Raw genomic sequence first — 12,136 nt, forward strand, 5'->3', positions numbered from 1 at the left:
AAGATAAATGAGCTACTAAGAATGTACATACCCTTATTTTTAACATCTTCATACTCTTCCATATTCTATTTACCTTAACTATTAATAACATTGTTGCCGTGGAAACACGTATGTTAGCCACTTTAACATCAACATTTCGGTTTGCTTTTTCAGCAATAAAAAATTTAGTTAAAGAGACCTGGAAGACCTGGAAGACTCAGTAGAAACGTCAGAAGACGTTTTATCTGCATTCAATGACGGTACTTTCTTTTTTTCGCCTTTAAAAAGAGTTAAAAACAACAGTTACAGAACATCTTCCTGTTGATCTTTTACGTTCACTACAGCTGATACGACAACTCGATGATGAAAGCACACGTAGGGTTTCAAACTGCTTTGCATAATAAATAACTCTGGCAGTTTGTGTAAACCAACTTGATGAACTCGCTTTGAGTGTATCAACAGAACATCCAGAACAATATATAGAAATGGCGCAATTGCTGAAGACATCTATACAAAACCGTTCAGTTACCCTTTCAGAGACTCATAAACTCTATAAATCAGTATACTAATTATTATTAATTAAAAATTTAAGAAATTCAGGTTGAACAACATCTTCATACTGTTAATCAAACGTTGCAGAAACTAAAAGAAGCATGGTTAGAGAGCCAAAATGTAAAAAAAGTAGAGAAAACAACAGAAGTTTCTCAGAAAAAAAAACCTCCGTCATCCAAAAAAAAACAACGTCATGATAAATCCATTGCAGAGCCAAGATATTGTTTTTGTAACCAAATATCCTATGGACGAATGATTGCATGTGATAATCATAACGTATTGTTTATTACTTCTAAATTTCTGTTTTAATTGTAATCAGTGTACAAAAGAATGGTTCCATTGGGACTGTGTTAGCATCACATCGGCCCCTAAAGGCAAATGGACATGTTCAGATGAGTAAGTACATTATTTCGAAATCAACTGTATTGAAATAACAGGTGTGCACTTGCTATTGGGCATAAACAAAAAAAGAAGTTATAAAAATAGGCCATCTGTTTACATACCAATTTTGAGTATCTCATATACAATATATAGGACAAACCAACTATTTCATTTGTTCACATTTTTTCTTCACTGATTTGAGTTTTATATTAGTTTTTTGAACACTTTCATCCAATTCTTTCAGCATATCATTTTGTATATCCAATTCGTCCGAAATTGCCGCTATCATATCTTTTTGTTCTCTTAAAATAGGCAAAAAAGAACTCAGCTGTTTATCTTGCTCTGCAAGAATATCTTTTTGCAAATGAATTAACCCTACAGTATTCAATTCACGCGTCCGTCCTGTTTCTGGTATCCTGCTTGTATTACGCCATAAAACTTGCTCATGATCCTGCCATGATCGAGTCACTAATGGCGTATCTTGTTTGGCCTGATTATTAGTATGAATAATATGTTCCAAAAAATCACATTCTCGTTTCATATCATCAAGTAAGTCCTTCCTGCGCCATAGTTCTCTCTCTCCAATAGTTATTTGGGCATTTGTATCATTGAGGTCTTGATTCAACCGTTCTAATGCCTTCCGAACATCCGAAAAAACTTTCATAGAGGCAGCCCGAATCGCCTGAGATGCAATTACGCCATCTGAATATCTCTGTCTGGATATATCACGTTTAGCTTCTTGAAGAAGCAATTTCGTCTGATGAAACGTACGTATCCATGGCTGATCAGGACATTGCACTATTGAATTATCGACTAAATCAATATGTCGTTCAAATACATAAACAGGAAGTCTTAAAAACTGCCTCCAAGAAGGACTTAATCTCCAACATGCATCCTCGGAACATTGAATAGCTACAACATATGTTTCAAGTTTTTTACGACGTTCTTCAATCATTGATGGTTTTGATAAAACATTCAATAAATAATGTTTTGGCGGAAATTCCACGGGAGGAATCCGTCCTGTCACTTCTAAAAGCTCTTCATGAAGCATACGGAACTCTGAATATCTCTTTTTTAACACGTAAAACCGTACTGCCAACTGTACGTGCAACAAATAAATCGTGTATGGTTTTGGATCTAAAGCCTAAAAAACAACGGTTAAAGCCGGAAAAAAAAATATACAAATAATACAGTGTCTGTAGAAGGAATACTTAACTGAATTTTCCCTGTTTCTTCCTTCAAAGACTCTGTCATAGCTAATCTTATAAGGTGGTAATTTTGATGGACGTTGAGATCATAATCGTACGATAAACTGATATCACAAGAAAAAATATATATAAATAAAATATTTGAATAAAAAATAAAAAAAACAAGAATTTTTAAAGAAACAAATAGCTAATAGACATCGGCTTGGGAATGGGGTGGATGGACCCGATAAAGTGTTTGCTGGGCCAACTCAGACGGTAATGGGCGAGAAAAATCCTCACTTGATGGCTGACCAATCTGTTCTTCGGGCTTGGGTTCAATAACTACAACAGAATCCGGCAAAGGTTTGCGTGTCATAGATTCGCTCAACATAATTTTAACTTTTACACCCAAAACACCTATTTATTAATCAGTAAGAAAATATATAAAAAATACAAATACTGAGTAAATACTCAATATTTAAAAGAACCATATAAAAAGAATTTATAGCTTACCTTGTCGAAGTAATACATGTCGTGTTGCAGAATCAATAAAATCACGTGAAGGCTGACCTAAGAGAAACAATATTAGAATTATATAACAAAAAAAACGGTAAAAGGTACCTGAATGAATCATGAATCCATCGGTAAACTTCATTGATTTTGCACGAGCAGCACGAAGTTTGCCAGAAATAACAACTTCACATCCCTTGGCACCAGACTCCATAATGAATCTTAAAACACCGTATGCAGCCCGTCTAACAGCCAAACCAGCCAGCAATTTGTATCTTAAGCTTTCACACTGTGCAACTGCACAGAGTCCCCGATTTTGAACTTTTTCTGCGTAAAGTTCAACACTACCTTCTGGAAACTTGAATCGCTTCTGAATGAGAGATGTTAATTCACGAATACGCCTTCCTTTTTCTCCAAGAACATCCTGAGTATGTGTTGCACGAATAATAATTTCTGTTCTACTAGGCGTCACACGGACTTCTGTACCAGAATAACCTTCAGCAGAAAGCTCACGTGTAAAAAACTCATTCAGCTCAGCAAAAAATACACCGTCTGCAACAAACTAATTATAGTTAATATCATTAAAACTGAAATTCTGATTTTTTTTAAATATAAAACACAGAATTAAAAAAAAAAAACAAATCAGCATTCTTTATGTGCTCATTGAGTAAATTTGTATAAAATCTACCCTAAAACAAGAGGTGCCAGATAGAATGAGCCTCATCATTTTATCATTTTTAATTTTTTGATTATCATTTTGGCTTCAAAATTCAATAAAAACCCAAAAAAAAAATATACCTTTCTCTTCTTGCTTATAAGCTGAGTTGTCATTTTCCAACCACTAAAACACCCTTAAAAAGACCTGTTTTACTATCTTTTTTCAAATATTTTCATAAGCAATCTTTTCGATATTTAACATGAACCCGAGTGTCCAATGTGACTTATTTACAAAACCTAATTAAATATAGATTAGGGTTGTTATCTAGAAGCCAAGAAAATTATAAAAAAACAATTTAGTAATTCTAAATATTTCCCATGATTTTTTATACAATTTTATGCACTTTTATGAAAAAAAATATTATAAAGTCTAAAAAATATTTTAGTGCAATAAAAATTATTTTACTTTTTTTTCAAACCTTCAAAATAAAATAATTGTAATAAAATTTAATAAAAATAAGAATCTATACAAAAAATATGAAAATATAAATAATTGAAAGATGTATATATGTGTAAGAAATACATTTGTTGAATAATCAACAAATGATTATGATTTAAAGCACAAGACCATAGCAAAAAGAGAAATAAGATTAGCCAACCAAAATGTAGTTAAAGAAACAAGAACAGCATCCAATGTGACATCCTCAATAAATGAAAAGAAATATGTTATAGTTACCCATGTTGTTGCAAAAGTTATATATAAAAAAGCTTTTAATGAACCAAATGATAAAACAATTTTTTGTATACTAAAGCCTAATGGAAAAAAGAAAAAAATCAACACTGGAAGCGGAATAGGTGCAATCAAAAGTTGTGTATTAAAATAGAATAGAGATAAAGGTACCAAAATTAATTTTGAAACAATATAGATAACAATACTATAAATTGAGGAAACCAACAAAGATAAGAGAATAGTGAGAACCCTATCCTGATTAAATCGACTTGGATTTTTCTTCACCTTCTTGTTAGTGAGTGAATTGTGTTGATGATAGGATAAAAGGTAAAAAGGAAGTGATAATATATATATATCAGCAGCAACAAGCAACAACAGTATCCACAATGGAGATGAAAATAATAGACAACATATGTACATCCATGGAATTCTAGCAATAAAAATAAGAAAAACGGTGTCTAAAGTCTTAGTCAGAATTTAAGCATAAGAATATTAAACTCACCATATACATGTTTAGTCTTAAAATAAAACAAAAGTTCTACAGTTTTAAGAACCAAAATATATAGTAAAGACGCCGATGAAATTGACTTTAATATAACATTTGAACTTTCTGAAAAATATGGCCAAGAAACAGCATATAAAATAGTTGAAAATAAACATGAAATAAACAAAATAAAAACAAATTTAAAATAAATATTCATTTTTAAGTTATTTAGAAGCCGAATACTTAATAATCTAGTGTTATTAGAACTTTTTTTCAATTTCTTAATTCTTACTTATTGAGTATCGCTTGATAAAAGTATCGTAATAGTAGCATCGTAAAATGAAATTATAAGAGTAGACAAATCACAGTATTTGTTTTTAGAATATAGAATAAATATATTTAAGAGTCAATTCTTAAAATAAAGATCGAAAATTAAATATTAAAAACATCCGAGATTTTTTAATCATTTACTAAAAAAATTCATATCTAGATAATTATTGAATTTAAAGAGGAAAAAAATCAATTTTGTACCATTTTATAAGTAAAAATAAGTTTTCTTACAAACATTCAAAAATATCTATTATAATTATTTAATCCATTAATAATTATATCATACATTATCATTATATTATATACAACCACAAATATAACCATAAATCCATTATTTATCAATAGAAGGCAATGATGATATAAATTCATCCAAATCATATGATTCCTCGTATTGTAGTGAATCCCAAAGATTGTCCAAATTTTCGAGAACATTTTTATGATTTTTTTGTAATAAATTACCTTCACTATCTAGTATATCCATTTTACTAGAATTCTGAACATCTGAAGATTGTTCATCCTGAATTGTACTAAAAAGATCAAGTATTTGACTAGTATCCATAGTAGATAAACCAAAATTTTGTTGATTAATTATAGAAGATGCTATATTTAATTTGAATCTTTGCAAACTAAAACAATCAAATACATATACAAATTTCTAATAAAATACCTCATAATCTTTTCTTCTAAAGTTCCCTTTGTCACTAAACGATATACATTAACAACATTCTTTTGCCCAATTCGATGAGCTCTATCCATTGCTTGAAGATCCTTCATCGGATTCCAATCATGCTCTACAAATATTACTGTATCAGCGCCCGTTAAATTAAGTCCTAAACCACCAACATGAGTAGTAAGCAATAAAACATCTATTGAAAAATCTGAATTAAACTTATGAGCGATTTCATATCTTTGTTTAGCATCCGTATCACCATCAAGTCTCAAATACAATACATTAGGAAGTAATTTTTTAAATACTTGATTTTCAATCATATCCAACATATCTTTAAGTTGACAAAAAATAAGGGCACGATGTTGATTAGCTTGTATACCCAAGGTATCATCATTTAGACATATTCCGCAATCTAAAAGTAAATTCCGGAGAGCCATTAGTTTTGGTGAATGCTCAATATCATAGATATTTGAATTCTGTTTTTGTAACTCTATATTAATTTTCTCATATTGAGGGTGTTTTTTATTTAAAACCAATGCAGGGGAATTACACAATTTTCTCATATATTGAAGTGCTTGAAAAATATGTGATTTCTTTTCTATCTTTTCTCCTTTAAAACGTTTTATAACTTCTGATATTTGTGTTTTAGCGAAATCCTCATACAGCTGCTTCTGAATTGGACTTAAATCACAATAATAATCTTGTATAATTTTAGGAGGCAAATCATCAAGTACATCTTCTTTCAATCGCCTTAAAAGAAATGGAAGGACTTGTTTATGTAAAGCTTCAAGAGCAAGAGCACCTATAAAAATATAAAACCCACAAAAACTAAATATTAATACACACCTGCTTCTTGTTCTCGAGAAGAAACTTTGCTGTCACGACTAGCAGTTATAGGTTTTACAAATCTTTCATGAAAACTTTTCTGCGTACCTAAAAAACCTGGCATAAGAAAGTCAAACAAAGACCAAAGCTCCAAAATATTATTTTGTATAGGTGTTCCTGATAAAATTAACCGGTAATTAGCCTTAATAAGTTTAATTGCTTTAGTAAGTTTTGCCTTTGCATTTTTTATAATATGCCCTTCATCCAAAACACAATAATTCCAATTTCTTTTAGAAAATTCTTCACTATCATTACGACAAATATCATATGAAGTAATAACAACATCATATTCTTCAAAAGAATCTCTAAGTTTTATACGTTCAGAAGGACTTCCACCATAAATAAGAGTTTTCATGAATGGCGCATAAGTTGAAAACTCATGTTGCCAATGCCTCGATAAAGTAGGAGGACAGATAATCAAAGAAGGAATGGGTTGAAATTCTTTAAATTCAGACTCATGCTCCTGACTTTTTGAAAAATGGTCACTAGCTATAATGCAAATTGATTGCAATGTTTTTCCGAGACCCATATCTAACAATTTTTACAATAAGATTAAAGCAAATAATTAGTTACCATCACAGAGAATACCATGTAATTGATATCTATTTAAAAAAGCCAACCAATTAACACCCTCTTGTTGATATTTTCTCAAATTAGCTTTAATGCATGCAGGAATAGAAAAAGACTCAAATTTACTGCCATCCAAAATTTGCGATATAAATTTTCGTTCAGAATCACGATTTTTTAAAAGTACATCAGAGATTCCAGGTGGATCAGGTATTCCAGACTGCCATGATTAAATAAATTAAAATGTTATAGGATAATAACCTCTAATGGAACAAGTTTAACTAAAGCTGCAAAAGTTGTTGTTGAAAAGACCCTAATGTCATTATCTGAATCATTCATACGACCTAATATTGGAATTATAAAAAATACGACATATGGCAACATGTTTTCTCCCATAACTTGAACAAGATCTATAATATTATATTAATTTTTATCAAATCTCTAAGAAACATACGATATATTAATTCCACAGCACCTTGTCTTCTTATTACATTATCTGCATCCTTTAAAAGAGGCAGAACATGAAAAATAACTTCATTCATTGCTTCAACAGTAATTACACTACAAATAGTTGCAAGACATTTTGCCGCAGCATAACGCACAACAGAAAATTCACATTCCAGAGCTTTAAGTATAATCCCAAAATGCTCAATAACCTATAATATTACAATATTTCTCTAAATAGAAACAAACTTACCAAAGGATATAACGATTCATTGAAATGTGAAACTAGAACCCTTAAAATTGACAACCCATCTATAATATTTTGTCCAAGGGCAGGATTTTGTTCAACATTTTTAAAACAAGAATCTTCTATACACAGTAAAAATAAATTCAAACAACCAACCATTATTTACCTTTAAATACATGTTCTATAGACTTAAAAATACAAGCATATAATCTTGGTATTTTTTCAAACAAATTTTTACCAAAAGTTTTAGCTATATTAATTAAAACCAATTTTGCTCCATTTTTTTTAATATGAATTTCTTTTGAATTTTGTTCATAAGAAATATCTTTTGAACATTGATCTTCTTGATCTTTCTTTAATGATAAAATGCATTTTTGAAGAGTTTTATTACAGTAAAATTCGGGTATTTCAGATGTATCAAGACAAAGAAATGTACATAAATTATTAATAAGTTTATCTATAGCTCCTGGATGCGAAAATGCACATAAATCAATCAAATCAGTTAATGATTTCGCAGAATGTGTCTGTAATATTAAACTCTCTTCATTCTATTAAAAAAAGTCAGTCTGATAGTTATATTTATAGAAAGAAAATATAACCTTAATACTATCCATAATTGCCCTAATAATAGGATTTAGTTTTTTAGGTAACTCTTTGGTAGACACAAGTGTGCATGCTACTGCCGCCATAATTTGAACATCGCTTAAAAACTTTGCATTCTTAGCAACTTTAATAGCATTTTTAACATTCTTCTGAGCCTCTACAAGATTCTTATATGCATGAGCTTTATATATAGGCAAAATCATATTTTGTAGCCTATTAAAATCATCATCAACAATTCTCTCTGCATCTTTTAAACTAAATGCGTCTGAACCAGCATTAATCTCGCCTTGAACAACCATAGGAATATGTGGAATATCTGACGCTTCTAAGTTACCATTCTCAATAAAAGTATTACACAAAGCATAACATTGACTCCGAAGAATTTTCATATATGGTACAAGATTTGCAAACATGCCAGGTAATTGACCATTGAGAATATCTATAAAGTGCTTTTGAACAAATGTTAAAAAAGAAGGCTTATCTCCGATATTTGTACAAAAACTTTGAAATACTATAGCTGTTAAAAATCGTGGAGTTGAAAAAGGAGATAAGAAATATTTTAACAAGTAAATTATGATTTCGTCTATTTTCTAAAAAGGCATTAATTTTATATTTAAAAATATTTTAAAAATTACATCTTCTGGAAACCTAGCAATTAAAAATCCTAAGGCTTTAGCAGATGTTACTCTCGATTCAAAAATAACCTCAGTGCCAAGAAGATCTATATCGCCTTGTATCATAGGTTTATCAATATTATGAAAAACATAATGATCTTGTTTTTTATTTCTCTGTTTTTTGCTTAGTTTTGTATTTGAATTTATAGTATCTTCTACAGGACTTGTTAATATATTTAAATTTCCAAATGGATCTAAAAATGGAACTTTCATAGGGTATGGATGACGTGGTGTTCCTATTGGTGTCATTAAAAGTTCAATACTAGGCAATAAATGAGATGAATATTCTGTATAAAATCGGAGACTGGAGTCAGATTTTATCGATGAAACAACCATATTCCATAAGTCTAAAGTAGAATTAAGAATTTCAGTATTTTGTTCAACCAACATATTCTGAAAAATAAGTCTTAAAGCTTTCCCATCTATCCAACTCTTGAATTCATCATTTTCAAAATTACTGAACTTTTGAAGAGCTTTAATAACTGCTTTTCGGACATCTGTAATTGTATGCCGTAAAAATGGAAACAATTTAGGTACAAGAAAAGAAAACGAATGACTGTAAATAAATAAACAATTGTAATATAAAAATATGAATTACCTTTCATCCAAAACTGCATTATTTTTCATAACATCAATAACCTTTGGAGATGAACATAACTTAGAAAGCAAATCCATAATATTAACAGTACTTGTACTTAGATCATCTCGAAGATCAGAAAGACATACCCACAAAGTATTCATTAAATCATTTACTGCGTCAAGTCTATTTTCAACAAATTCAGAAGCAATTGGAGAAAGAATAGCAGCAGAAACAGATCTGACATCATCATCATAATTCTTTAGCCCATAAAAAACAGCTTGAATAATACCATTGAACATTTCATTCGATTCAAAAACGACATCTCTGCGCACTGCAACAAGATACTTCAATCCAAGCATTCCTCCGTGCACAATTTCCCAAACTCGACTTTCAATGTTCATATCTTGCTGGAACACTAAACGATAAAGTATCCTATATACTTCCTGAACAGATTCAGAGTCTACATGTACAAGTAAAGCACCAAGTGTTTGTGAAACAGACTCTCTAATAGGCGCAACTACTTGATCAGATATATAATCACCAAAATGATCCAAAGCAAAAATACATGTCAATTTACAAGCAACATCTTCAAGCCATATTTTATTTCTTTTATTATTTTCAACTTTTGACAATCCTATAATACGACCTGCTCCCTTTCCATGAATCTTAATAATTTCTCGTAAACCCATTGCTGCTCCATGACGTATTTCCCAACAAGGATGGAAAAGATCTAGTTTCAATAACTCACTAATTTTTTTAAATGGCCACTCTAAATTTTCAGCTGAATTTTTTATAGATGATGGTTTATGTTCAACAATACATGATGTCTGTGATTGCAAATTAGATGAAGCAGATTCAGGGGAATCCTCTTGTTTAACACTTGACATTACAGAAAAAATAGAATCTTCAGGCACATCATTTTTAATACTAACAGGTGTACTAGTTATACACATTCTATAGATCGTTAATTTAAATATACTGAAAATAAAAAAAAATAACTTATTCATCCTAGTATTTTTTGCACTATTTTTGGCTTTCCTTTTCATAGCATTCCTTTGTCTAGCACTAAGAGTAGTATTATTCATTAAAGATGAAGCAAAATTATCATCAGGTTGTTTAAGAACAACGTCATTTGCAGGCGGAGTAAAATCAGAAACAGTAATTATATTTTCTATATATATATAAGCACAATAGTATGTAAATAAATCCAAATATATTCTTAACCATCAATGTATTCTCCAAATCCGAGTCTAGAAAGAAAACTTTTCTTTTGAAAAGCCAAATTTTCTTCAGAAAAAATATCACAAGAATCAAAATCGTATTCCTATAAACATAAGCATAAAAATGTAAATATTAACTATACCTTTCCATCACTTCCAAGAAGTTTTTGTCCATTTTTAATAACAAAAGATATATCGAACGTTTCAAAATTAAAAATATCATCTGGATTATTTTTCAAAACACTTATATTTTCATCTTTTTCAAAAAATGACTTTGATTCCTCTTCCTCATGTTTTATACTTTCAATATCAGGATCCCAAAAAGGAACTTGTTTTATAACAGAACTAAGTGCTAAAACTGCAGCCATACGAGTTTCCCATGACTTAGATCTTATATATGGAATAACCTTTTCAAGAATATTGTACAATTCATGTGGATGATCTTTTTGTATTGCTGCAAGTTGTTGCGCTGCCGTTTGTCGTATTATTTGTGTTGATCCTGTATCCAATAATAAAACAAGCCGTTCCATGCGCGTACCTCCAGCTCTATAACAAATTTAAACTTCATAATTCTTGATTTAACCAATATTTTTTTACTTAACCCCCATATTAACCTTTTCAAAAACGAAAAAGTTAATATAAATACTATTTCTTAGAACGAATTATCTTATATATATTAGAAACAGTGAGTCTGATGTAATTAAGCGTTTTTTACGGCTAATAATTCGTCTTATTTGGTCTTTTCATTCGTATTTCAGTTGGATATAATTGATATATATTGCGGTCATATTGCGGTCGTAAATCGTTAAAAGAGTTTATAGGCACCCTCGACTAAGAAAAACTGTATTTACAAACAAGTAATAATTGAATAAAAATAGCAAAAAGGAAAATATAAAAACCTGTTATTTAAGATTTATAACATCTAATGTAAAAACAAAGTTATATAAGTTTTTCAGTAAATTAATTTGATGTTAATATTAAATATATGAAAATAAATCCTATAAGATTATACGAACACACTTGATAAAATTTATAAAAATATTATTTTTATGAATTAAATGAGATCAAAAATATTTTTATTTGTACTTTAGATAATTGTTAAATTTCATAAGATATCCGAAACCTTAAAAACTTTAAAGCACAAATAATAGTAGAAAATAAACATTATTAAATTTTAAATTGAATTTTTTTAAAATAAAAATTACTCAAGATTGGAATAAACAATAAATCTGAAGGACAAATTCAAATAAAAATACAAAAATCAAGCAATTCTAAAAAAACATATATACTTTTCATACATAAAAATATATAGAAATCTTGTTTTCTTTTAGTTTTTTTTTTTTGTGCTTGTTTCACTATACTATATTCAATCTTACAAACACAAAAATTATGAACATTCACTTCTTTTCTTTGTTTATACATAAATTGTGCCAATA

At 29.5% G+C, this 12,136-nt stretch overlaps 5 protein-coding genes across 5 annotated transcripts; 1 reads left to right on the plus strand and 4 right to left on the minus strand.

Moving 5' to 3' along the window:
• Window positions 1-110: 110 nt before the first annotated feature.
• On the plus strand, window positions 111-1,011 carry T551_00289 (uncharacterized protein; the record flags this gene model as incomplete). Its single annotated transcript, XM_018372556.1, has 7 exons — window positions 111-139; window positions 175-239; window positions 283-354; window positions 397-539; window positions 580-807; window positions 851-927; window positions 969-1,011. 7 exons carry the CDS (start codon window positions 111-113, stop codon window positions 1,009-1,011), a joined length of 657 nt encoding a protein of 218 aa, XP_018231496.1.
• Window positions 1,012-1,075: 64 nt separating this feature from the next.
• T551_00290 (uncharacterized protein) lies at window positions 1,076-2,166 on the minus strand (the record flags this gene model as incomplete). Its single annotated transcript, XM_018372557.1, has 2 exons — window positions 1,076-2,056; window positions 2,104-2,166. 2 exons carry the CDS (start codon window positions 2,164-2,166, stop codon window positions 1,076-1,078), a joined length of 1,044 nt encoding a protein of 347 aa, XP_018231497.1.
• A 141-nt stretch (window positions 2,167-2,307) lies between these two features.
• Window positions 2,308-3,333, minus strand: T551_00291 (40S ribosomal protein S3; the record flags this gene model as incomplete). The annotated part of the gene is made up of 4 exons (XM_018372558.1): window positions 2,308-2,516; window positions 2,613-2,669; window positions 2,721-3,171; window positions 3,298-3,333. 4 exons carry the CDS (start codon window positions 3,331-3,333, stop codon window positions 2,308-2,310), a joined length of 753 nt encoding a protein of 250 aa, XP_018231498.1.
• A 540-nt stretch (window positions 3,334-3,873) lies between these two features.
• On the minus strand, window positions 3,874-4,697 carry T551_00292 (uncharacterized protein; the record flags this gene model as incomplete). The annotated part of the gene is made up of 2 exons (XM_018372559.1): window positions 3,874-4,454; window positions 4,499-4,697. 2 exons carry the CDS (start codon window positions 4,695-4,697, stop codon window positions 3,874-3,876), a joined length of 780 nt encoding a protein of 259 aa, XP_018231499.1.
• Window positions 4,698-5,141: 444 nt separating this feature from the next.
• Window positions 5,142-11,308, minus strand: T551_00293 (DNA-binding ATPase; the record flags this gene model as incomplete). The annotated part of the gene is made up of 14 exons (XM_018372560.1): window positions 5,142-5,436; window positions 5,478-6,282; window positions 6,327-6,896; window positions 6,939-7,152; window positions 7,194-7,342; window positions 7,387-7,588; window positions 7,630-7,745; window positions 7,790-8,171; window positions 8,223-8,816; window positions 8,862-9,456; window positions 9,499-10,651; window positions 10,705-10,804; window positions 10,844-11,246; window positions 11,298-11,308. 14 exons carry the CDS (start codon window positions 11,306-11,308, stop codon window positions 5,142-5,144), a joined length of 5,589 nt encoding a protein of 1,862 aa, XP_018231500.1.
• Window positions 11,309-12,136: the final 828 nt, after the last annotated feature.

The sequence above is a fragment of the Pneumocystis jirovecii genome, assembly GCF_001477535.1.
Source record: "Pneumocystis jirovecii RU7 chromosome Unknown supercont1.1, whole genome shotgun sequence".
Classification (NCBI taxonomy): Eukaryota; Fungi; Ascomycota; class Pneumocystomycetes; order Pneumocystales; family Pneumocystaceae; genus Pneumocystis; species Pneumocystis jirovecii.